The 26034-nt window shown below is 50.0% G+C and overlaps 1 protein-coding gene across 5 annotated transcripts in view; it reads right to left on the minus strand.

The window, feature by feature from the left end:
* stau2 (staufen double-stranded RNA binding protein 2) overlaps positions 1–25786 on the minus strand; it is a 70878-nt gene extending 45092 nt beyond the window's left edge. For all 5 annotated transcript variants that reach the window (XM_072699794.1, XM_072699797.1, XM_072699796.1 and 2 more), the window contains exons 1-5: positions 25706–25786; positions 23342–23555; positions 22050–22180; positions 17765–17924; positions 15135–15270 (exon numbers count right to left, since the gene is read on the minus strand). In XM_072699794.1, the coding sequence (XP_072555895.1) occupies positions 15135–15270; positions 17765–17924; positions 22050–22180; positions 23342–23546 (632 nt within the window). In that variant the 5' untranslated portion in view covers positions 23547–23555; positions 25706–25786. The remainder of the gene's footprint in view (positions 1–15134; positions 15271–17764; positions 17925–22049; positions 22181–23341; positions 23556–25705) is intronic.
* Positions 25787–26034: the final 248 nt, after the last annotated feature.

Here is a 26034-nt window from a genome sequence, read left to right on the forward strand (position 1 = left end):
CTCCTGGATGGGTGGTCTGAGGTTCTCTTCTTGAATCTGTTGATGTTTCCTTCAGTGACAGCAAGTCACCCTGTTTGCAGGCACCAAGATGATCCCAAATCCATGATTCGTCTTGGCATGTTTGTTTAAATGTAAATGTCATAATTTTACACCACTTCGCTTGACTTCTGGTCTGATGTTCTCCCTGTGGAACACACACGTCTCATTGTCAGATGCAGTTAGACTCCTGCAGGCCGATGTTCCAAAATATCTTGAGGCACATACAGATCGTTTTTAAATTGAGTAGAGCATCAAGATCCTTCTTGGCAAGCAGTGGTTCCACCTAGTTAGTCCGCCACGTATTATATTTTTAACTGGGGTCTTACTGGTGGTGAAGTGGAGGAAAGAGTCTTACAGAGAGCAGAATGTTGTTCTTCACTGACAATATCATGCCTTGTTTTTGGCAGGATGGCCACACAGGGGACCATCTTCCACTCTACAAAACACTCCACTTGCCCAGCATGGCTCCGTGCTTCAGTGTACCCTCAGGGTTTAGAAATGGCTCTGTACTGACCGAACTTTCCATACTGACAGGCATCGATGATGGTCTTTTTATAGAGCACTTCAGGAAGGTTGCGTATGTTTCAAGAACTTGTGGCATGACTTCACTCCGATGTTAAGGAGTTCGGGTTAGTCCGGTATATATATTAGCTAGAAGGGGTCTAAATTAGGGCTGATCTACACCAGTCTTTATATATACCTTCTCCACACCTGAAGTTCTAACACCTTATACATCAAACATTAGAATGAAGGACTACGCCTTGGTGTTCTCTCTCAGTCCAAAAGACCTTAGTACTTACACTGTTAAAGATGTGCTTGTAATTAGATAAGGGGCCAAAGCCTGTCCAAGGTAGCTGATGCAGAGGAACCTTTCTTCTGACAGCGGGAGGTCAGAATGGGCCAGGCCAGGAGGAAAGGCTGTGGGCAGGCCTGTACCATCAGGGATGGGGGGTCAGGAGGAAAGGCTGTGGGCAGGCCTGTACCATCAGGGGTGGGGGGTCAGGAGTAAAGGCTGTGGGCAGGCCTGTACCATCAGGGATGGGGGGTCAGGAGTAAAGGCTGTGGGCAGGCCTGTACCATCAGGGGTGGGGGGTCAGGAGTAAAGGCTGTGGGCAGGCCTGTACCATCAGGGGTGGGGGGTCAGGAGGAAAGGCTGTGGGCAGGCCTGTACCATCAGGGATGGGGGGTCAGGAGGAAAGGCTGTGGGCAGGCCTGTATCATCAGGGATGGGGGGTCAGGAGGAAAGGCTGTGGGCAGGCCTGTACCATCAGGGATGGGGGGTCAGGAGGAAAGGCTGTGGGCAGGCCTGTACCATCAGGGATGGGGGGTCAGGAGGAAAGGCTGTGGGCAGGCCTGTATCATCAGGGATGGGGGGTCAGGAGGAAAGGCTGTGGGCAGGCCTGTACCATCAGGGATGGGGGGTCAGGAGGAAAGGCTGTGGGCAGGCCTGTACCATCAGGGATGGGGGGTCAGGAGGAAAGGCTGTGGGCAGGCCTGTACCATCAGGGATGGGGGGTCAGGAGTAAAGGCTGTGGGCAGGCCTGTACCATCAGGGGTGGGGGGTCAGGAGGAAAGGCTGTGGGCAGGCCTGTACCATCAGGGATGGGGGGTCAGGAGTAAAGGCTGTGGGCAGGCCTGTACCATCAGGGGTGGGGGGTCAGGAGTAAAGGCTGTGGGCAGGCCTGTACCATCAGGGATGGGGGGTCAGGAGTAAAGGCTGTGGGCAGGCCTGTACCATCAGGGATGGGGGTCAGGAGGAAAGGCTGTGGGCAGGCCTGTACCATCAGGGGTGGGGGGTCAGGAGGAAAGGCTGTGGGCAGGCCTGTACCATCAGGGATGGGGGGTCAGGAGGAAAGGCTGTGGGCAGGCCTGTACCATCAGGGATGGGGGGTCAGGAGTAAAGGCTGTGGGCAGGCCTGTACCATCAGGGATGGGGGGTCAGGAGGAAAGGCTGTGGGCAGGCCTGTACCATCAGGGGTGGGGGGTCAGGAGGAAAGGCTGTGGGCAGGCCTGTACCATCAGGGATGGGGGGTCAGGAGTAAAGGCTGTGGGCAGGCCTGTACCATCAGGGATGGGGGGTCAGGAGGAAAGGCTGTGGGCAGGCCTGTACCATCAGGGGTGGGGGGTCAGGAGGAAAGGCTGTGGGCAGGCCTGTACCATCAGGGGTGGGGGGTCAGGAGGGCACATACAGGTGTTTGGAGCTTTGCTGTTATGAGGAATGTTTGGGGCTCGTTGCACTACTGTTACACTGTGGATGGGGGTCTAGTAAACAAGCAGCCGCATCTGGTCCCAATTAAGGGGACACACAGTGCAGACTGGGGAGAGGCCCTCTGCACTGAAAACCACGGCTGCCTCGTGTGATCCCGCACTCCTAAGTGTGTGTGATGATATTGGCACGAGGAAACCGAGGCGCATGGACCTCACCGCGGCTGATTATCACACATTAGTGCCCCGTATTTCCGATGGTACCGACACTGTGGAGCCAGACTTCGGGCTGGGGGGCGCTCTTGCTCGGACAAGCGCCACTGTCTTCGGACGCCGGTCATGGCACCGGACGGCCGAGTCGGCGAGAAGCGTCCTCAGAGGCTCGGCAATGCGCTCCAGCGCTGAGCATTCCTCAGGCCACGAGTCAGTGTGTTATGTAAGACGGAACCCGGCCCGCTAATCAGCTCCCAATTAAAGTACAAACGAGGCAGAATGAGACGTCCTGTAACCGGCCCTCCCGGCTGTTACCACGGTAAACAGGGGACCTTTGGCGGAGCTGGGGCGGGCTGCCTGTAACCAATCCTTCCCCACCGTTACCACAGTAAACAGAGCTGCATGCGGCAACAACACGAGTCTGCTTTCCGTATGAATTATGAAGGGGAAATACATCCAGCTATGTGTTTGTCTCACAAAAGTCATATGCAATTTATTTTAAAATTCAAATGCTCCAATTTCCCGCTCTCTCAGGAAGTGTGAGCTGAACCTCTCAGTGGTAACAGAAGAGTTGCATTTACCTGCGGCAGGCATCCCGGCCCACTGCAGGGGACAAAGAGGGGCCCTCGATTGATCCAGACCCCACGGGCTGGCTGCCCACTCCCAAAGCCCACTGTCGGCAGTCTGATTTACGTGTCTTGTTCCCTGATAATAACTAAACATATCCATCAGAGGAGGCTTTAATTCTCTGACTCTGGCTCCCGCTCCCTTGGGGGGGGGGGGGGGGGAGGGGGGGGGCATTACCCCCTGACTTTGAAGGACGAGGGTGCTCCTGACTTTTTCTGAAGCCGTGCCCTCTGGGCGACTACCCCCCTCTCCCCCCCACTTCCTCAGGCGCTGCCATCACAGGCGCCGGATTTTTGTTATTGGGCTGGGCGCCGATGGTCACCCAACTCCATCCTCTCGCGGATTCATTAGCGTCCCCCTGTGGTAGTGTCTGCACAGCCTCACACAGTATCCATCCACGGGGCCTCAGCGCTGCTTGGGGAAGACGAGTGCTCCACATGCAGCTAGTTCTGCTTCATACACAGCCAAATACTCGGGCTGCGGAAATGTGGGATGGTATTCGAACCCTCGACCTACTGGTGACCCACCTGGGGCACCTGTCCCGAGCTTGAGAGCTTCCCTAACATGTCACACATTGACCTGCAATGATTGGCCAGTCTGTGAGTCACTGCTCGCGAAAATGGAAGAAACAAAAACAGACAGATATGCAAGCTGAGCCGATACGTTAAAGTTTCAAGAACGAGAGTGCAGTCCTCTAACAAGTTAAACAGCACTTATGCTGCATTCAATTTGAACTCTTAACTTGGCAATTTCGAGTACCTAGCTGGAAATGTCTACTGGAACACCCCCTGAAGTTAGAATTCCTAGTCAGAGGAATCTACACAACCCTGACCTCAGAACAAAAGTTATAGCTGTAGTTATATACTGTTTATTATCACGTGCGTCTTATTTGTGGCTCATTAAATCGGGCGCACACCCAATACTGTCAGGCCGCTATCTGTGTGTATCTTGCTACAGTGTTTTTATGCATGAAATACCATGTAATTATCAACTGATATTGCTAACAATTCACTGGGTTTGAACTGGGGCCTGTTGTGCCCCACATTTGTTTTGCAAATTTTGCTGATGGTCAATCCGTGCAGCAGCCACAGAATTTCCATTGCAAAGACAGATGAAATGACGGATATGAAATCGGAATGATGTTGGAGGGCAGCACTGCCTGACCTGGGTCGTGCCCATCACCACCCTGCCCATGAGAGGTGGTAGCCACCCCCCATCTGGCACCACCTTGGACCCACCCACATCCCAGTACTGGCCCCAGCAACTGCCCTGAATTGGCCCCACCCATTGCCCTGTATTGGCCCCACCCCCTGTTGGCCCCTGCCTTGAACACTCCCAAAGCCTGGTATTGGCCCCACCCACAGCCCGGTCCCCACTACCCTGCCCGTAAAAGGCAGCCCCCCCATGTAGGCAGGCTCCAGTTGTTACATAAGCCGCACAGCTGCAAAACGGGATTAATGGTGCTTGGTCGCCGGTTGGGACACCGCGTATGTGAGCTCCACCAAGGCCCAGGGAGCCTCCCCTACGCCCCTGCCCTGGCCCCGTGCCCCCCCCTCCCCATGGCAGCGAAGTGGCGGGATGGTGGGAACATGAGCACAAACTTGGAATCGCTCTCGCTTTCCCAGCTGTACTTCCTCTCCTGTTACACGGGCGTTATGTTTTTTTCCTTTTTTCCTGACTGTTTTTCCCAAAAGTAAATGCAGAAAACATGCAGTAACAAAATGAGATCACGTAGCCCGGCCGGGGGGGGGGGGGGGGAGGCTGGGGGCCGCCTGCAGGGGGGCACGGCTGCCGGGGGGGGCAGGCAGAGGGCTCTCAGGGAGGAATGTGAGCCCTCGTCTCTCAGAGCTCCACTGGAGAGGCAGCCAGTGTCTCCCTGTCCGGACAGAGAGTGACTAAACATCCTCACATCATTAGCACAGACTAAAAAAGAAGGCAGACATGCTATCTGAAAGTGATTAATTGTCATTGTTGACACACTACAGCACAGCGCACAACAACAAAATGTGTCTTCTGTATTTAACCCAAATGTGACATAGCAGTGAGCAGCTATCATTTAGCACCCAAGGAGCAGTGCTTGGGAGCAGCACCTTGCTCAGGGTACCACAGCAGTACCTTGCTGGTCGTTGACTAAAACCAGCAACCTTCCAGTCACACGCACACTTCCCTAACCATTAGGCTCCTACCTAAATGATGACAAGATGAATGGATTAGAGTTAAAAAAAACACAAACTGAAGCATACCAAGCACATTTACAATCAGCATTAGCACTCAGTTTCCTCTACATATGGTCATATTGCTGCTGAGGTTCAGGACTGGACTCTGAGGTACAACAACCTTTCCCACCTCCCACCATTGGAGTGAAGAGGCTTCAGTTTGTGATTCATAAGTATGATTCTTCAGTGTACACACACGATGAGTGTTTCCTCAACACATGTGCGTCACGTGTTTCTTAAGCATGTCACGTGGGCTCAGCCTTGAACCACGGCATGTCCTCGCCGTGCTTACAGAGGTGAAGCACTCCTCCCGTCTGGCTGTGATTTGGCGTGCCTCCATCAGATTGTTCCGGAAAGACTCTCTCCAGTTTGGTTTGCCTTATTCCAAAATGGAAAAACTCAAAGGGAGGAAAGCCTTTCATGCCTCGGACGTGGGCAACTGGCAACAGACGCTCTCCCCAGCTACCATTCCCGCCCTGGGGGGCGAGCAAAGGGGGAGTGATCAGGGAAATGTTCTGGAACACCTGTGCCTTCTCTGGACATGCTCACAGAGGGCCGGACGCCTACAAAGGCCCCCATGAGGGCATGACCTCCCCAGAGGCTCATTAATAAGGTCACTTTTAACAGGGCCGAGCAGGCTTTGCAGTTTTTATTAAAACTATAGTGCCCGCACAGTGTTTGCTAACAGTTTGATGATAAAACAATGACATTTACTGGAAACTGAAGTGGAGCTCCTGCAGGACACTGATCAGCCTCCAAGTAAATACAACGCATGCTGCTCATGTCTCTGGTTTAATGCCGAACACAGCCACATCACCTGAACCTCCGTGCATCCACTTCCCAGAGCCTTCCATCTGTCCGATACAGCGGCCAGCGTGCTCCCAAGCCAGCTTCCTGTGCCGGCAGCCGGAAACGCCAGCGAAGCACGGCTAAGTACACGGAGGGCCAGAATGAGAAGCGGCCGATGGCCCATGTGTAACTCTAGATGCTTTTATGAGCCCACCAGGAGAAGAGCTTGTACGTTTGTGTGGACGCCATCTGACTGTGCAGTCAAAGCCCTACAACAGCCAGACGTGAGAGGGAGAAAAGGGGCAGGACTAAGATGGAAAGGGGCGGGGCTACATTAAAGGGCACCACAGTGTGAGATGGACGGGGGCAGGGCTACAGTAAAAGGTACCAGAGTGTGAGTCAGCATGGGGCCGGGCTACAGTAAAAGGTACTACAGTGTGAGATGGTAGGGGGCGGGTCTACAGTAAAAGGCACCACAGTGTGAGATGGTAGGGGGTGGGGCTACAGTAAAAGGCACCACAGTGTGAGATGGTAGGAGGCAGGTCTACAGTAAAAGGCACCACAGTGTGAGATGGTAGGGGGCGGGTCTACAGTAAAAGGTACCACAGTGTGAGATGGTAGGGGGCGGGTCTACAGTAAAAGGCACCACAGTGTGAGATGGTAGGGGGCGGGTCTACAGTAAAAGGCACCACAGTGTGAAATGGTAGGGGGCGGGGCTACAGTAAAAGGTACTACAGTGTGAGATGGTAGGAGGCGGGGCTACAGTAAAAGGCACCACAGTGTGAGATGGTAGGGGGCGGGGCTACAGTAAAAGGCACCACAGTGTGAGATGGTAGGGGGCGGGTCTACAGTAAAAGGCACCACAGTGTGAGATGGTAGGGGGTGGGGCTACAGTAAAAGGTACCACAGTGTGAGATGGTAGGGGGCGGGTCTACAGTAAAAGGCACCACAGTGTGAGATGGTAGGGGGCGGGTCTACAGTAAAAGGTACCACAGTGTGAGATGGTAGGGGGTGGGGCTACAGTAAAAGGCACCAGAGTGTGAGATGGTAGGAGGCGGGGCTACAGTAAAAGGCACCACAGTGTGAGATGGTAGGGGGCGGGGCTACAGTAAAAGGCACCACAGTGTGAGATGGTAGGGGGCGGGTCTACAGTAAAAGGCACCACAGTGTGAGATGGTAGGGGGTGGGGCTACAGTAAAAGGTACCACAGTGTGAGATGGTAGGGGGCGGGTCTACAGTAAAAGGCACCACAGTGTGAGATGGTAGGGGGCGGGTCTACAGTAAAAGGTACCACAGTGTGAGATGGTAGGGGGTGGGGCTACAGTAAAAGGCACCAGAGTGTGAGATGGTAGGGGGCGGGTCTACAGTAAAAGGCACCACGGTGTGAGATGGTAGGGGGCGGGTCTACAGTAAAAGGTACCACAGTGTGAGATGGTAGGGGGTGGGGCTACAGTAAAAGGTACCACAGTGTGAGATGGTAGGGGGTGGGGCTACAGTAAAAGGTACCACAGTGTGAGATGGTAGGGGGTGGGGCTACAGTAAAAGGTACCACAGTGTGAGATGGTAGGGGGTGGGGCTACAGTAAAAGGTACCACAGTGTGAGATGGTAGGGGGTGGGGCTACAGTAAAAGGCACCAGAGTGTGAGATGGTAGGGGGCGGGTCTACAGTAAAAGGTACCACAGTGTGAGATGGTAGGGGGTGGGGCTACAGTAAAAGGTACCACAATGTGAGATGGTAGGGGGTGGGGCTACAGTAAAAGGCACCACAGTGTGAGATGGTAGGGGGTGGGGCTACAGTAAAAGGCACCACAGTATGAGATGGTAGGGGGTGGGGCTACAGTAAAAGGCACCAGGTATGAGATGGTAGGGGGTGGGGCTATCGTAAAAGGCACCACAGTGCAAGATGGAAGGGGGCAGGTCTACAATAAAAGGCACCACAGTATGAGATGGTAGGGGGTGGGGCTACTGTAAAAGGCACCACAGTGCAAGATGGAAGGGGGCAGGTCTACAATAAAAGGCACCACAGTATGAGATGGTAGGGGGTGGGGCTACTGTAAAAGGCACCACAGTGCAAGATGGAAGGGGGCAGGTCTACAATAAAAGGCACCACAGTGCGAGATGGTAGGGGGTGGGGCTACAGTAAAGGCCACCACAGTGTGAGATGGAATGGGGTGGGACCACAGTAAAGGGCAGAACAGGGGGAGATAGAAGGGAGCGGGGCAACAATATAGGGCACCGCAGTGAAAGTCGGAAGGAAATGGGGCTACAGTGAAGGGCAGCACAATGTGAAATGGAAGCGGTTGAGTAAAGGGTACCGAGTTGTGTGATTGAAGTGGGTGGGGCTACAGTAAAGGGTACCACAGTGTGAGTCAGCATGGGGCTGGGCTACAGTAAAGGGCACCACAGTGCGAGATGGTAGGGGGCGGGTCTACAGTAAAAGGCACCACAGTGTGAGATGGTACGGGGCGGGGCTACAGTAAAAGGCACCACAGTGTGAGATGGTAGGGGGCGGGTCTACAGTAAAAGGTACCACAGTGTGAGATGGTAGGAGGTGGGTCTACAGTAAAAGGCACCACAGTGTGAGATGGTAGGAGGCGGGTCTACAGTAAAAGGCACCACAGTGTGAGATGGTAGGGGGCGGGTCTACAGTAAAAGGCACCACAGTGTGAAATGGTAGGGGGTGGGGCTACAGTAAAAGGTACTACAGTGTGAGATGGAAGGGGGCGGGGCTACAGTAAAAGGTACCACAGTGTGAGATGGTAGGGGGCGGGGCTACAGTAAAGGGCACCACAGTGTGAGATGGTAGGGGGCGGGTCTACAGTAAAGGGTACCACAGTGTGAGTCAGCATGGGGCTGGGCTACAGTAAAAGGTACCACAGTGTGAGATGGTAGGGGGCGGGGCTACAGTAAAGGGCACCACAGTGCGAGATGGTAGGGGGCGGGTCTACAGTAAAAGGCACCACAGTGTGAGATGGTAGGAGGCGGGTCTACAGTAAAAGGTACTACAGTGTGAGATGGAGGGGGCGGGGCTACAGTAAAAGGCACCAGAGTGTGAGATGGTAGGGGGCGGGTCTACAGTAAAAGGCACCACAGTGTGAGATGGTAGGGGGCGGGTCTACAGTAAAAGGCACCACAGTGTGAGATGGTAGGAGGTGGGTCTACAGTAAAAGGCACCACAGTGTGAGATGGTAGGGGGCGGGTCTACAGTAAAAGGCACCACAGTGTGAAATGGTAGGGGGTGGGGCTACAGTAAAAGGTACTACAGTGTGAGATGGTAGGGGGCGGGGCTACAGTAAAAGGCACCACAGTGTGAGATGGTAGGAGGCGGGTCTACAGTAAAAGGCACCACAGTGTGAGATGGTAGGGGGCGGGTCTACAGTAAAAGGCACCACAGTGTGAGATGGTAGGAGGCAGGTCTACAGTAAAAGGCACCACAGTGTGAGATGGTAGGGGGCGGGGCTACAGTAAAAGGCACCACAGTGTGAGATGGTAGGGGGCGGGGCTACAGTAAAAGGCACCACAGTGTGAGATGGAAGGGGTAGGAGCTACAGTAAAGGGTACTGCAGTGTGAGATGGAAGGGGGTGGGGCTACAGTAAAGGGCACCGCAGTGAGAGCCAGAAAGAGGAGGCGTTATAATAAAGGGCACCGCAGTGCGAGTCAGCATGGGGCAGGGCTACAGTGAAGTGCACCACAGAAATTGTTGGGGTCATAATAAAGGGCACCATAGCGAGACGCAGAAGGGGACGAGATCACTGTAAAGAGGCCCATCCACGAGGGCAGCCGGCCTGACAGCTTGACTGTGAGCAGACACAGGCCGCAGACCACCCCCGAATGGTCCAGGCTGACCCAAAACCCACACACCCCATGATGGTCATTCAAGTATCTCCCACCACATCCGTGGGCGGGGGGTAACTGGGATTCATCCGAGGAGTTAGTTTAAACCATCGGAATGAGGCAGGATTTTGCCCCAAAACTGAGACTGAAACTGCTTTGAGGTCGCTGTGAACTGAAATGTATACCCTGGGCTAGCGCTACATTATTGTGCAGGTTTAATTGTGTGCATTCATGCCAATCAGCGCCGCCATACCAGCTCACACACTCCCTGCATAGACGTGTAGGCACTGTGGGAGACGCTGGTGCGAGGCCGGCCTGGGGCTCGCCACTACGGCATGCGTGTGTGCGTGAGTGTTTTTGGAAGCGACGCCCTTGCGGTGCTGGCGGCACTGGGCTTTTGGCAGCTGGTCCACACGCGGCTCGCACACACAGGAATGTACCCTCGCCAGATCCGGCCCGCTCAGTTTCTCAGAACCCCTGTTCACCGACTCGCTCGGGATCCAGTGGAGAAAATGAAAGATGTTTGCTTTGAGGGAACTCATTTGTTTACGATTTCATCCGGCGGGACTTTCTGGGAACGGCGTGCCGCGGATCCTTCCGGCCGGTATCGCCGCTCCGCTGGCTGGAGGCGTGTGCGCGGGATCCGGATCAGGTGAAGAGGGAGCCCACCACGAGCACCAATATTTATTACATATTAAACGAGCTTCCAGCTGATGTCGGGCAGGTGGGACCTCATTTTGTATGTGCAGAGGTCCAAAGAAGGAAAATGAGGGTGTCTAGGAAACCCCCCAGCCAGCAAGCAGTGATGAACCCCCCCCCCCCCCGTGTCTGCCATGCCTCAGAGCATCACACGCATACTGCACTCCGCCCCGACGTCTGCGCCGAGATGTTTTAGGAATGAGAGAAATCGTCCAAACCCCTATCTCTGCACTCTGCACAAGGGAATTGGGCAATATTGAGATCAGAAGGGAGGGGGCATCACCAATGCTGGAAACAGATTCCTATTCCCCCCCTCCCAATCCACCAGTGAAGGGTGACTCACACCACAGTGATCCCAGACCTCCCAGTTATCCAAGGGAAAACCAGCAGATGGCCCAGTTACAGCCATTGGCGGGGCCCACCTTACATGCCTTCGGGGGGGGGGCACTTCTGGGGCCCCCACAGATGGTCTCTGATTCAGCATGGAAGGGAACATCTTCACAAAGAAAATAATGAACAGAGGCACTGGGTAGTGAGGTATGCTTCGAGAGCCATGAGGCACCAGAACCCCGATCATCATTTATTCTGCTTATCTGGTTCCCTGCGTTATATTTTAAGAACTAAACCCCCTTTCCAGATGGCCCTGCCACCAGCTGAAGGGTTATCCCATCAACAGATCATGAAGGAGTCCTCAGTGCGACTGTCCAGTGAATGTAATCAAAGCAGTGATTATCAGAGGATGGCGGATTGACGTAGCTTTCCATGAGCGCCCGGGGCAGTCGTTCCGAGTGTTCCTCCAACGGAAGCAAGACTTGGCTCACAAGCGCACCGGGAAACATCGTTGGAGGACAGCACAGATAAGCATCAGCATGATCGTCCTGCCAGTGTGACATAACTTTACAGTAATACCCAAATCAGCACGCAAGCTGAACTCCCTACGCAAATCAACTTCCAGCCACCCCCATCCAAATTACAGCAAAGCGTCACATCTACGTGGGAGAGGTACTGGGGGGAGTTCGGGGAAGCCTGTGGGACCCCTCCCGGCACAGTCATGGACACACAGTCCTCTTATTATCCGATGACATCATACTATCTTAGCAAAGTCTCAGCATCCTCCTTTGTGTCCTTCAAGGTTATTGAAAACTGGAAGACTCACCCTTCTACAGGAATCAGTGGCTGGTCACGCCACCACACACACATCACAGTACGGGGGGGGGGGGGGGACTCACGCAAGGCAGGAATTTGTGACTGGTCACGCCACTACACACACAAGAGTATATCCCAAACCATCTACCCCATTTATCTACCCCTGACCATCGACCAATCCATATCTATACCTATCTATCGTTCTACCACAATCTACCCCTAACCATCTATCACTATCCATACCTGTCCATCTTTAAGGATCTAGTCCAATCTATCCCTATCTATACATATATATCCCTATCTCTCTATCCGTCCTTATCAATCTACCCCATCTATCCTTAATGATCTACCCCAATCTATCCATACACACCCACCCCATCTAACCTTATCTATACATATCAATCCCTATCTACCCCTTACCACCTTTCCCCATATGCCCCTAACCATCTATCCCTAATCATTTATCCATAACTATATACCTCTCTCTGCCCGTAGCTGTCTATCCCTATCCTTACCTATCTACCCTTAATGATCTATTCCAATCTATCCCTAAATACCCATCCATCTATCTATACGTATCTATCCCATCCACCGCTACCCATCTATCCCTATCTACCCTTAATGATCTATTCCAATCTATCCCTAAATACCCATCCATCTATCTATACGTATCCATCCACCGCTAACCGTCTATCCCTATCTACCCCTAGACATCTACCCTTATCTATAGTACTGTGCAAAGGTCTTAGGCAGCTAAAGAAAATTATATTGAAAAGGTCGCCATGTTACAGTAAAACTGTGCCATATCAGGGATTGACATAACTGGGTGCAAGTATGCATTAATGCAACAGCGCAAATACTTACCGTGCATTTTAACCTTTATGCCACAAATGAAGTAGGTTAAAATGCCGCATATAAAGGTTAAAATGCATGACAATTTCTTGTCATATTGGCCCAAATGCACATAAAATACGTACGCAGTCACGTTGTTACAACATTCGATTGTCGCACGTATTGCTTTTAAAGGTGAATGCGTACTTGGGTACCAGTTATGACAATCCCTTGCTATTATGCCTGTCAAAGTGTGTCAGCTTAGCCATTTCAAATCATCTGCTAAAATCACTCCAGTATTTGCAGCGACCGTCCAATACAACCTGGATTTTTTTAAACTCACCCCCAAGCACACCTTATACAGCTAATCAATATCTCAGTGTCAACAAACTTTTAAAAATTAATTAAATGAGCTGGTGGTGAAATTTATTACATACATGGAATGGCTGAGGTGCCCCTGAGGAGAGGTTTGGGAACTGAAGCGGTGTTCATCCAGCCATCCAACTAGATATCAGTAACTTTTTGGAGAACAGAAAAAACAGAAATTCTTACTAATTTTCATATGTTTTAATGCTCCATTGTATTTTTTTTTGTTCTGGCCACTTACTATCCAGATTAATAGCTTTAAACATTTGACTGAACATGAGACATTTGCACAGTACTGTACCCCTAACCATCTATCCCTATCTATATACATCAATCCCTAACCATCTATCCCTATCTATATACATCAATCCCTAACCATCTATCCCTATCTATATACATCAATCCCTAAGCATCTATCCCTATCTATATACATCAATCCCTAACCATCTATCCCTATCTATATACATCAATCCCTAACCATATATCCATATCTATCCCTAACTATCTGCCCCTAACTGTCCATAACGTCCCTACCCATGGATACCTAACCACCTATCCATCACTATCTACCCCTATCAATCAGTAACTATGATTCCCTAACAGTCTATCCCTAACCATCTAACCCTAACTATGATTGTCTAACAGTCTATCCCTAACCATCTAACCCTAACTATGATTGTCTAACAGTCTATCCCTAACCATCTAACCCTAACTATGATTCCCTAACAGTCTATCCCTAACTATCTAACCCTAACTATGATTCCCTAACAGTCTATCCCAGCCAGGTTGGCCTATGCTCATCACAGAGCGTCACAATTAGTATTGTGAGCATGCATCTTTAATGCTGGACATCGACTGGAATATCTTTATTTAAAGCCCATCTGTTCATTCAGAATAGCATTTAGCATTTAGGACAGGAGTGAATGTATAAAGATGGACAGCAAACGAATAACGGCTAAACAAACAAACGATAAATAAAGCAGGACATGGTCTGAAGCACTCTGTTTATACACAAAGTCAGATTAAGCAGCTTAACAGATGTGGCTGGGCTCTGCTGTTTTCAGTGCTGCAGCCCTCGTGGGTACTGTAAACACTGCCATCCTGCCTCCCCCCCCCCACTGAGCAGGCCACACTGTATCGCATGCGTTTACAATGGGATGAGGCCTCCCATTAAACTGGGGGTGGTGAGGGGGGTTTCTCTCTGGTGTTTCTCGGTGACTGAAACACAGAGGAAGCACATACCAGTTTCTGTTCTAAAAGTGGTCACATGACTGGTCCCGGTTGTAAATGATGAGGCCACCCTCACCTGAGCTTTCCACAGAGAGAGAACAATGCATGATGGGATATTATCAACTAGGAGCAAAAGACAGTGTGAGAATACATGATCCAATCAGAGGCTTTAAACAGCTCTACATAAAAACTACATAAACCAATCAGGCTGCACGCAATGCCTGGGTCCCCAACCAATAAGCTCTATACACAACAAACCAACCTATGAACAACATATTCAGTACATATACACACTTCAACACCATTTACAATGCAGATATTGTTTTCACCTAAGAATAGAGTATCTAAGAATAACAACATGGCACAAGCGGAGTTCAGTATGGGAAAATGTAACATTACAGAATGTGTGTCCACTGCTTTTAATGGGGCAGTACTGCCCCCTGGGGGCGAAGGACAGAAGTTCACCAAGAGTTCAGCCATAAAGTTAAAGTTCAGGATTCTCATAAGCAGACGATTCCTCTGGGAGTGACTGGCTTACATGTAAACAAACTTATTCATGCTGTCCTTTGATAAATACATTTATGACACTTTTGGTTGCATATATAAAACGTAAAATAGCGTATCAACAGATGGAAGACAAATGAAGACACATAATTGCATTATGTATTAAAACCAGATCCCACAGATTGTGTTTACAGTGTGATTTAGTTACGATATGAATACTGGCAGATTTGTAATAGATGTGTGCTTATATTCAAATGTCCCTATATATGCGAGGTACAGATGCTAATATGAACATGGAGTAACAGGCCGTCATCACGCTTCATTCAGCTATTTCAGCATCTGAAAAGAATGTTTAGGAGGATAGTGTTGGGATGTAAACCTTCAGAGGGCTCCTGCGTGCCCCCTAAACACCAGGGGAAGCCGTGCCATCTTACCGCTGGTTGAACATCCCTCTGAAGTTGTAGTTGGCTCGGTAGTTGGGCACGGGCTTGGGGTCCAGAGGTCGGTAGATGGCTGGCTCTCCCCTCTTCATAGCCAAGCCGTTGAGCTCCACTGTGGGCGTGATGCTGCCTGTGAGAGAGAAGCTGCCAGTCACAAACCCCCCTGGTAGGGGCCCCTCCTACAGCAACAGAGCACCCCCATTCAGAGTTAGTGCTTCCTAACTTAGGGTTACCCAGACTGAAGATGGAATAGCCAACTAGATACCATGGAATATTTTCCTCAATACTGCCTCAGTGCAAAGGTAACTCACCGGTCACAAGAAAAACCTTGTAAATTGTTTCAAGTAAAAAGAGTTAAAGCATGAGAACAAAACAGAGCAAAAATATCACACGCCATCTTTAAGTACATTTTACAGCTGAATGCTAGATAAATACTGTATCATCGGGACACATCATTGGCACTTCACTAAGCCCCTGAGGTCACAGAGTCCTCACATGTTAATTCTTCATCTTGTTCTTTTTACTTTGGTGGGCTGCATCCTCGCCAGACATTAACTTACATTATATGGAGAAAAGTATTGGGACACTTAATAATTGAACTCAGGGGTTTCATTCAGACCCATTTGCCACAGGTGTATAAAATCAAGCACCTGGCCATGCAGTCAGGTTTACAAATGTTTGTGACAGAATGTGTCATTATGAAGAGCTCAGGGAATTCAAGTGGGGTGCTGCCACAGGATGCCACCTTTGCCATAAATCAGTCTGTGAATTTTCTCCCCTGCCAGATATTCCACGGTCAACTGTAAGTGGTATTACTGCAAAGTGGAAGCATTTAGGAACCATAGAAACTCAGCCACAGAGTGTCAGAGCATGTAAAGTAGCAGAGTGGAGTCATCGAGTGCTGAGGCGCGTAGCATGTAAAAGTCGCCAACACTCTGACTCAAAAGCTGCAGAGTTCCAAACTTCCCCTGACATTAACCCCACCACAAAAACTGTGTGCTGGGGGCTTCATGGAATGGGTTACCAAGGCCGAACAGCTGCATGCAAGCCTCGCATCACCAAGTACAATGCGAGACGTCAGATGGATTGGTGTAAATCACACTGCCACTGGACTCTGTAGCAGGGAAAATGTGTTCTGTGGAGTGATGACTCGCGCTTCTCTGTCTGGCAGTGTGATGGACGAGTCTGCGTTTGGCGGATGCTGGGGGAACGTTACCTGACTGACTGCATTGTGCCAACTGTAAAGTTTGGTGGAGGAGGGATAATGGTTGTTTTTCAGGGTTTGGTCTACGCCCCTTAGTTCCAGTGAAGGGAACTCTTAATGCTTCAGCATACCAAGACATTTTGGACAATTCTATGCTTCTACCTTTGTGGGAACAGTTTGGCGAAGGTCCTTTTCTGTTCCAGCATGACTGTGCCCCAGTGCACAAAGCAAGGTCCATAAAGACATGGTTGGGTGAGTTTGGTGTGGAAGAACTTGACTGGCTCCCACAGAGCATTGATTTCAACTCCATCGAACACCTTTGGGATGAACTATAATGGAGATTGCAAGTCAAGCCTTCACATCCAACATCAGTGCCTGAGCTCACAAAAGCTTTTCTGAATGAATGGGAAAAAAGCCCCTCAGACACACTCCAAGGTTTTGAAGAAAACCTTCCCAGAAGAGTGGCAGCTGTTCTAGATACAAAGGGGGGACCAACTCCATATTGACACCTATGGGTTTAGAATGGGATGTCATAAAAGTTTCTATAGGTGTAATGGCCAAATGTCCCAATACTTTTGTCCATACAGTGTAGTTATGGTTCCAATATGAAGCTTTGTAATTGAACCAAAGTGCAAGGGCTCCCCCTGCTGTCTTTGACTAGAAATTTCTGACATCACAACGTACACATCACATTCCATCCAAGGTGTACCCTGGCCTTGTGCCCTGTGCTGCCTGTGATTGGCTCCAGGCCCTCCCCCCTTGGCCCCTCCCCCCATGGCCCTGACCAGGATAAGCAGCACGGCAGCATGTCACTCATTCCTCGCTCTCCTTTCTGATCGCGCGTCTCCTTCCCAAAAACCAATATGTGCGATTACGATAACGGTGCAGTCACCCCCCCTCCAGGATAACGGTGCAGTCACCCCCCCTCCAGGATAACGGTGCAGTCACCCCCCCTCCAGGATAACGGTGCAGTCACCAACAAGCCCCTTGTGTCAGTGTGCATTTCACACACTCATGAAGCTGCCACATAGGTCAATACAACACGCCAAGGTCTCAGCGCTGAGCGCTAACTCACACCCACTCATCCATCTGGTTAAGCAGTACAGGAAAGCTAACCGCCTGACTCTCTGATGATACCTAACTAACCACGAGAGAGGGGGATGCGAGGGCACACCCAGGCAGGCAAGCAGAGGGAGGTTAAGGACCCCAATTCCTGTACAGGTCAGACATGCATCTAGCCTTCAATATGGGGGCTGGACACTTCAATGAAGTTCTGGAGGCAGTTCTGAGTCTCTGAATTTCAGAACATAAACTGGAGAAGAAGCATCCAAATAGTACAGAAATCACCTCATATGCATTTCCCGGACAGAACGGCTCATTAACAGTGAGGAAAAGAACCACAGGGGGGCTCACACACTACCTGGGTTGCTGTGGGCTTCCAGCTTGGGCAGGCGTGGTGAGGGCCTAGGGAGACTGGACTCTGTCAGGGCTTTGGATGCTGTGCAGTGCTGGGCCTTTTTTATGCTGGTGCCCTCCGCCTCCCACACTTGCTCCCCGAGGGACAGCTGCACAGTGAAGATCTGCAGAGATGGCCGGAATCAGACAAAGAGTAGAAACAGTGACCTCTACGGGCTGCTCTCAGAACAGCAGGTGGAAGAGAGACTAAGGTTTCCAGCCTTCATCAAGCAATGAGAGGATTATTAAAATCACTCAGACAAAACCTTTTAAAAGTAGTTCATCCTGCTTAAACCTCGTGATGCCAAAGAACAGAGACACAACCTCAGCTTTTTATTCTGATTTAAAGTAAAATGGCTATTCTCAGGAAGCCATCACAATCTGCTTCTGTTTGCTGGGGGAAGGTGTGGGTAAAATCTTCCAGTTAAAACAGCCAGTTAAACCAAGTGTAAATAAAACTGTTAATAATCATACTCTTCGAGAACTGAAATCCAGCACTGACCCTTCAAGAACTGTTATACCACTGTGACACTACTGTATAGCTAACTACAAATATTAACAGGATATAATCAGCACACCTACTTGCGGGTGTCAGCGTCCCCCTCAATCACCCCCACACCCCAGGGGTCAGTAGGGCCATTTTTAAAGCTATCAAACCCCTGACTGACTAATCTGGATGTTTATGACCCCAGTGAGCTTCTGCACACCCCAGTGAAACCAATGAGCTTCCACATACCCCACCGGAAAAAAATCTTCCACACACACTCCACTGAAAGCAAACCAGCAAGCTTACACACACCGTGCCAAAACCACTGACCTTCTGCACACCCTGCCAACACCACTGACCTTCTGCACACCCTGCCAACACCACTGACCTTCTGCACACCCTGCCAAAACCACTGACCTTCTGCACACCCTGCCAAAACCACTGACCTTCTGCACACCCTGCCAACACCACTGACCTTCTGCACACCCTGCCAACACCACTGACCTTCTGCACACCCTGCCAAAACCACTGACCTTCTGCACACCCTGCCAAAACCACTGACCTTCTGCACACCCTGCCAATACCACTGACCTTCTGCACAACCTGCCAAAACCACTGACCTTCTGCACACCCTGCCAAAACCACTGACCTTCTGCACACCCTGCCAATACCACTGACCTTCTGCACAACCTGCCAAAACCACTGAGCTTTTGCACACCGTGCCAAAACCACTGAGCTTTTGCACATCCTGCCAAAACCACTGACCTTCTGCACACCCTGCCAATACCACTGACCTTCTGCACAACCTGCCAAAACCACTGAGCTTTTGCACACCGTGCCAAAACCACTGAGCTTTTGCACACCCTGCCAAAACCACTGACCTTCTGCACACCCTGCCAAAACCACTGACCTTCTGCACACCCTGCCAAAACCACTGACCTTCTGCACACCCTGCCAAAACCACTAAGCTTTTGCACACCGTGCAAAAAACCACTGACCTTCTGCACACCCTGCCAAAACCACTGACCTTCTGCACACCATTCCAAAACCACTGAGCTTTTGCACACCGTGCCAAAACCACTGACCTTCTGCACACCCTGCCAAAACCACTGACCTTCTACACACCCTGGCAAAAACACTGAGCTTCCGCACACCCACCGAAACCAGAGGACAGCCTCTGCACAGTTTTCTGGAGAATATTTACTGTTTATGTATGTATAAACCTGATGTCATTATAGATTATTATTTACATATATATTTTTGGTGTCGGAGAATGTTAAACCACGTATGAAACTTTATTAACAGTGTTGTTTAAATAATAATTACCTCAAGAAAGCACAAATTACTCTTTGGTACCAGCAACGTTACAACTTCACAATAAAAAATGAATGAAGTTGATAAAACCGTTATGCAGCACTCAAAAGTGAAACAGCGTAAGCTGGACATCGGCAGAATAACTGCACCAATGACCTTGAGTTGACTGTGACCATCAGTGATGGACTCTTACGGAAGTGGCTGGCACACGGCACTTCACCATGAGCCATGCGTGTCCTACCTGTCACACGAGATGCTGCAGTGCAAATCTTAAATTTCATCATCAGGGGTTTGTGCCTGACTGTGCACGTGAATCCCAGATTTTCATGTTCGGTGGACACTAGGGATGCAACGGTACTCGGTAAAATACCGGACCGTTCGGTACGCGCTGCACGGTCCGATACGCCCTTGTGTACCGCGGTATTTCGTTTTTGCACTTCCTTTTGAAAATGGCGATTAATGCTTATCAGGCTCCAGTTAAACAGTAAGCGCCAATGAGCGAAAGCCCTCCACCGTGAGTTAATGTCCAATCACTGTTGTGGCTCCACCCACTCGCCCTCTCACACTGACGTAACTGGAGCTGAGCTCGCAGCTCGGTACGCAGACTCAGAAAAAAAGAAAAACAAACAATTATGGCCAGCACTAGCGGAACAGTTGAGAGGCAGAAGTTTGAAGAAGCACCAGCTTCGTACAAATGTCCAGTATGGATTTTTTTCAGGTTCGCTGTAGAATACAACGACCAGGGAGTCAAAACAGTTAATAGAAATGTCACTGTTTGTAAACATTGCCTAACACGTGTCCCATACGCTAATGGAAACACGAGCAATATGGCTAAGCATCTCAAGCGTAGTCATGCTGATATAACGGTTCCTGAACGGAGGACAGACGAAAAGGTAACTGCAGGTAAACAAGTATCTATCGAAAAAGCTTTTCAACAGACATACCCTGCCACATCCGGTAAACAGAAGAAAATAACCCGTGCAGTGGGAACGTTCATTGCTAAAGATTTGCAACCCTTTTCTGTTGTCGAAGATGCGGGGTTTTGCCACTTAATTAAAACGCTTGACCCACGTTATGTTGTGCCCTGCCGTACACATTTCAGCGACGTTATAATTCCCGACCTCTATGACAAAGCGCGCAAAGCCATCGAAAACGATTTGGCTCAAGCACAGAGCCTCGAGTGGAATATAGAGTATTTAGAGCACTTTAAGAGGCACTTTAACATTTTTTAAAGTGTTTTTGTTTACATTTTGTAAGTTTGAATTGTATACATGTATAGATATTTTATACATAAATAAGAGGCAGTTTATTATTTGTTTTCTTGTGTTATTTGTAGTGTTGTATTTAAACCGAACCGAAACCGTGGCCCAAATACCGAGGTACATACCGTACCATGGGATACCTGTACCGTTGCACCCCTAGTGGACACCATGCACATAGTTATGCGTCGACCGCGTGAGGAAATTGACTAAGTGTTTCCAGTAGGTGGCAGCAGTGACTTTCACAGAGCAGATGTCAACAAAGAAAGAATGGAAGAAGAATACATAAGAACATAAGAAATTTACAAACGAGAGGAGGCCATTCGGTCCATTAAGCTCGTTTGGGGAGAACTTAACTAATAGCTCAGAGTTGTTAAAATCTTATCTAGCTCTGATTTAAAGGAACCCATGGTTTTAGCTTCCACTACAGTAGCAGGAAGACTATTCCATACTCTAACTACACGCTGTGTAAAGAAGTGCTTCCTCAAACTTGTTTTAAAATGTTCTCCCGCTAATTTCCACTTATGGCCACGAGTTCTAGTATTTAGACTAATATTGAAATAGTAATTTGGCTGAACAGCATCCAGACCCGTTAGAATCTTATAGACCTGAATCATATCCCCCCTTAGTCTCCTTTGCTCAAGGCTAAACAGATTCAGTTCCGCTAACCTCTCCTCATAAGACATTCCTCTAAGACCAGGAATCATTCTCGTAGCTCTTCGTTGCACCTTTTCTAAAGCAGCAATGTCCTTCTTGAGGTATGGTGACCAAACCTGCACACAGTATTCTAGGTGGGGTCTTACCAAGGAATTGTAGTTGTTGTATCAAAATTTTCATACCGGCCAAACATTACACCGCAGTATACAATAGTTTCAAAAGCCACACTATTTTGGCACCTTAAAATCTTGTCAATAAAATTTGCCGAGTCTGTCTGTAGGGATGTCAAAATGTGGCAGTATACCGTACCATATTACCTTAATACCACCCAAGCCTAGTAAGAACTTTAAAACTGTTCATAAAAGTTTACCCATTTGTTTATACTTGTTGAATGTTTACAAGATTCTGCACTCGGGACTGCAACGACACGCAGAAAATTAAAGTATGAATCAGGCTTAACAACGACACAGTGCAGCAAGACATGTGTTAAACCCAATAGAGAAAATAGTGCCCCCCCTACAGGAGGCCGCTACCTTGGCGTGAGCCGGCCCGCGCTCGTTCAGGAGCTTGTACTGCGGCTGGATGCGGTTGAAGCGAGCCAGCTCATTCACCAGACACATGGGCGTCTTCTCTTTGGGGTTTGCCATGTTTTCCCGGGGAGAACCTGCAGGAGGACACAGCCATGAGGGGGCGGGGCCTTGCAGGCCCCTGGTGGGGCCACACCAGACGGGGATGCCCGCTGCTAGCCTTCTGCTAGTGATGACCAATATGATGCTTCATGAACCATTTGCTGCCTTCTTTGTCCCTACTAGATCACGGTTTCCCAGTCCAGTCCTTAGGGACATACAGGTAGTCCACACGTTGTGGGAGCTGGGAGGGAGCAAAAATGTGGACTATTTGGCAGGGAGCTGGGAGGGAGCGAAAACGTGGACCGTCTGTGGGTCCTTGAGGACTGGGTTGGGAAACACTGCACTAGATGGTGCTCATGGTTTGCTTTAGGGCATGCTTTGAGCCCTTTTCTGAACAGGCAGCACCATCTAGTGGTGTCAGAAAATATAGCAAATAAGCATTTTGGCCATCACTACCTGATGAAAACACCTTTCCAGTTCAAAAGAAGAGCAACTTAATTACAGTCAGTTATTATCCTTTTCAGATGAGGAGGTATAACCTTACATATTTAAAATAGTCACCACCTAATATTCTTCAACACATTAATCAAATATTGCATTAAATAAAATTACCAACATCTGTCAACATGACAAAGAGTGATAAAATCATAAAAGATAAACGCACCAGCAAAAGGCAGATGACATTTAGCATAATGGTTCCTCGAACAAGTAAAACATGTGCGTGCTTTTTACAAATCAGCAGGAAATGAGCAAATTATATGCCACAGCCCCAGTTTGACTGAGGCAGTTCAGGGTTGCCAGTGATCAGTTTCCCATATTGGAGCCTCTCGGTAAATAATGTGAAATTTGAAATGCATTTTCAGCCCAGAACATACCCTGTTCAGCAGCTGGAAGTGTCCTGCTCATCCTCACTGGGTAAACAGACAACCCGAAACATTTCAGCAGTAATACCTGCTACAAATACTCAGAAACACTTCATCAGAATGCAACCCATGTGTTACCTGTCACCCTATTTCAGATGAATCCACAGTGCTCTGCAAAAGGTAAACTGCAGCTACGGTGCATGGTGGGAATTATATGGGGGATAAAAAAAAATTATGTGAAACGCTGAGCAAGTCACACACAATACAAAACAAAAAAACAGGGGCTGTGGGGTGAGAATGCACTATAAATTAACATCAGATCACCTCACCCACCTGGGGGGTTGGTGGGCACGCTGGATTCCACAAAGCCGGCAGCGCTGGCTGGTGGGGGGCAGCTTGGCGTGGCGGCCTGGGCTGTCCCGTTGATGGAGGGCTGCAGACTCAGGGCGCCTGGGCCAGGCAGCGCCGCAGGGGGCAGGACGGGGGTCAGGCCGGCCCCGCACAGGGGGGCTGCACTCTGCACTTTCACTTGCGCCATCCTCTTCGCCTGAAACAACACAGCGGCATCCCAGAAAAACAGCTAAGATGAAGCAGAACAGCAAACATGTCTGATCTCGTGGAAAAGAAATACGACAGACGTGGCAGGAAGGGTAATACATGCATCTCACACAATACCTAAGTCGCTGTTCAGTAGCGATGGCCGAATGAAGCTTCATGAACCATTTGCTATATTTTCTGACACCTCTAGAGGGTGCTCTCTGTTCAAAAAAAAAAAAAAGGGCTCAACGTATGCCCCAAAGCAAACCAAGAGCACCATCTGATGTCAGAAAATGCAGAAAATGGTTCATTCACTATCAGTACTGTCTCACCCCCCCCCCCGGAGAGAGCGTAAATAAACACATAATAAACACAGCCTAAACCAGAAAAGGGTAAGACCGCTTTTCTGAGGCTCTTTCAAATTACACATCTTTTACTGAGCAGCATAATTGATTAAAAAAAAAAGCATCTGTGACCCTGATAGAAAGATAAGAGATGGATGGAAGGATGGATGGATGGATGGACGGACGAAAAATTAGTAATGAAAAGGAACCGTTATGGTCATTCTGTATCGAAGAAGAGTCAAACAGCAACACAACATCCCCATTGGGGAAGATGGTGGCACAGGAGGTAGTGCTATCGTTCAGCAACCGGAGGGTTGCAGGTTTGAGCCCTGGTTCCTCCAGACCCCATCAAAGTGTCCTTGAGCAAGACACTAAACCCCAAATTGCTCCCGGTGTGCAGGTTGGCCCCTTGCATGGCAGCCTCCACCACCGGTGTATGGATGGGTGAATGTGAGGCATGTATTGTAAAGCGCTTTGAGTACTCGTAGGAGTAGAAAAGTGCTATATAAATGCAGTCCATTTACCATTGCAAAGGCATTGTGGGGGTGATCAGTACCAACCAGGCCAGTCACAGATCCTCACCGTCGGCCTCATGAAGAGCCAATGGGATACGTCAGTCTTCCCTCACAAGGTGTGAAGCCAGCTGAGCAAGCAAGCTTTTGTGCAGCCTAACCAGTCATAGCCAACCCAGCAGAGCCCTTTCGGTGTGACCGGCTCAGTGCTGTGTGATACCGGGGCGTGTGACCAAGCACCAAACAGCCACTATGCTGGATTCATACACAGCACCCATATACATGTTTACAGGTGAACCATACTCAGGCTTAAACGATTTACCACTGACTGCCATAAGACAGGGAGTGGACAGGTAGCTTTACCCAGTACAGAACGTTAGTAGAGCTTATGGGGGCTGGGGGAAAATTGATCTTATGATGTACAGTGGAATGTTCCAGATGTTCATTCCCAGCCCTCTCCTGTGCCTGACATCAGGGCAGCTAGCTGACTGCATGCTTATGAGTTAATAACCTAGTGGGTAATGTCGAGGGTCGTGACGCCACAAGCTGCCGGTGCCAGCATACAGTTAAGCTGCTGTCCTGATGATGACCAGCCCCCTTCCAGCATGACAACACAGAGGGGTAATCCATGAACAGCACCCTGGCCCCAATAAAAGCAGTATATTAGGCTCTGTGCAGTGTAACAACGCCCCCACTCTACATAGCAAAACTGGAGGGTGACAAGAGTCACAGCACATCTATATGGGCTGGGGGTCATGCGACGCCGGTGGGGGGGCAGACATACCACAGCCTCCATTTGAAATGCAGCTGACCCCCCCCCCCCCCCCCCAAAAAAAAACACACCACATTTGACAGGAGTGACAGGAGTGAGAGAGCATCTGTATCCACTAGGGGTCATGCAGTTTGAGGAGGGGACAGGGATAACACACTGTCCATTTGAAATGCAGCTGATTCCCCCCCCCCCCAAAAAAAAGCCCAGTCGCTGGCTGAGTGCCGGCACAGGCCAGCGGGGCTGTCCACATCTACAGCCCGCCGCCAGCCCCGGCCACCCCCTGACGGCTGCCCCCCGTCCCCTGTCACCCCCTGTCCCCTGTCACCCACCGTCCCCTGTCACCCCCATCCCGGCGGCGCATCGGACATCATGGCTGAAAACGAGCGAAGGCGCCCCGCTCGCATCACGGAGCTGCGCCCCCCCCCCCATCTTCCCCGTAAGCCGCCAGTACGGCTGCGGAGCGCCTCGATGGCGGGACACAAGACACGGCGAGCGGACGGCGAGTCGAGCCGGCGATCAGGCGCGATTTTACCTGCTTTTTCCCAGGGACAGACCCCAGTCACACCTCCGACATCGGCAAACACTAAAGAGAGCTGACGGTCCCCCGGGCGCGACCACCCGAGTCAGCTGGCGGGGGGGAGCTGTCCGCGGCCCAGTAAGGCAGTTACGGAGAAACACTACATTGCGAAGCAATTATATAATTTGAAAATGTAAAATAAATTTATAAATGTATAGTGCAATTATGGTTATATACAAACGACGAAGCCGCTGCGCTCAATATAGATTTATGAAATGGGTCCCCCCTCTCGCAGATGAAAGTAATGGTACGTTCCCGCTTCCGGGTAGGGCTGGGGAGTTAAA

Source organism: Paramormyrops kingsleyae, chromosome 15, assembly GCF_048594095.1.
Source record: "Paramormyrops kingsleyae isolate MSU_618 chromosome 15, PKINGS_0.4, whole genome shotgun sequence".
Classification (NCBI taxonomy): Eukaryota; Metazoa; Chordata; class Actinopteri; order Osteoglossiformes; family Mormyridae; genus Paramormyrops; species Paramormyrops kingsleyae.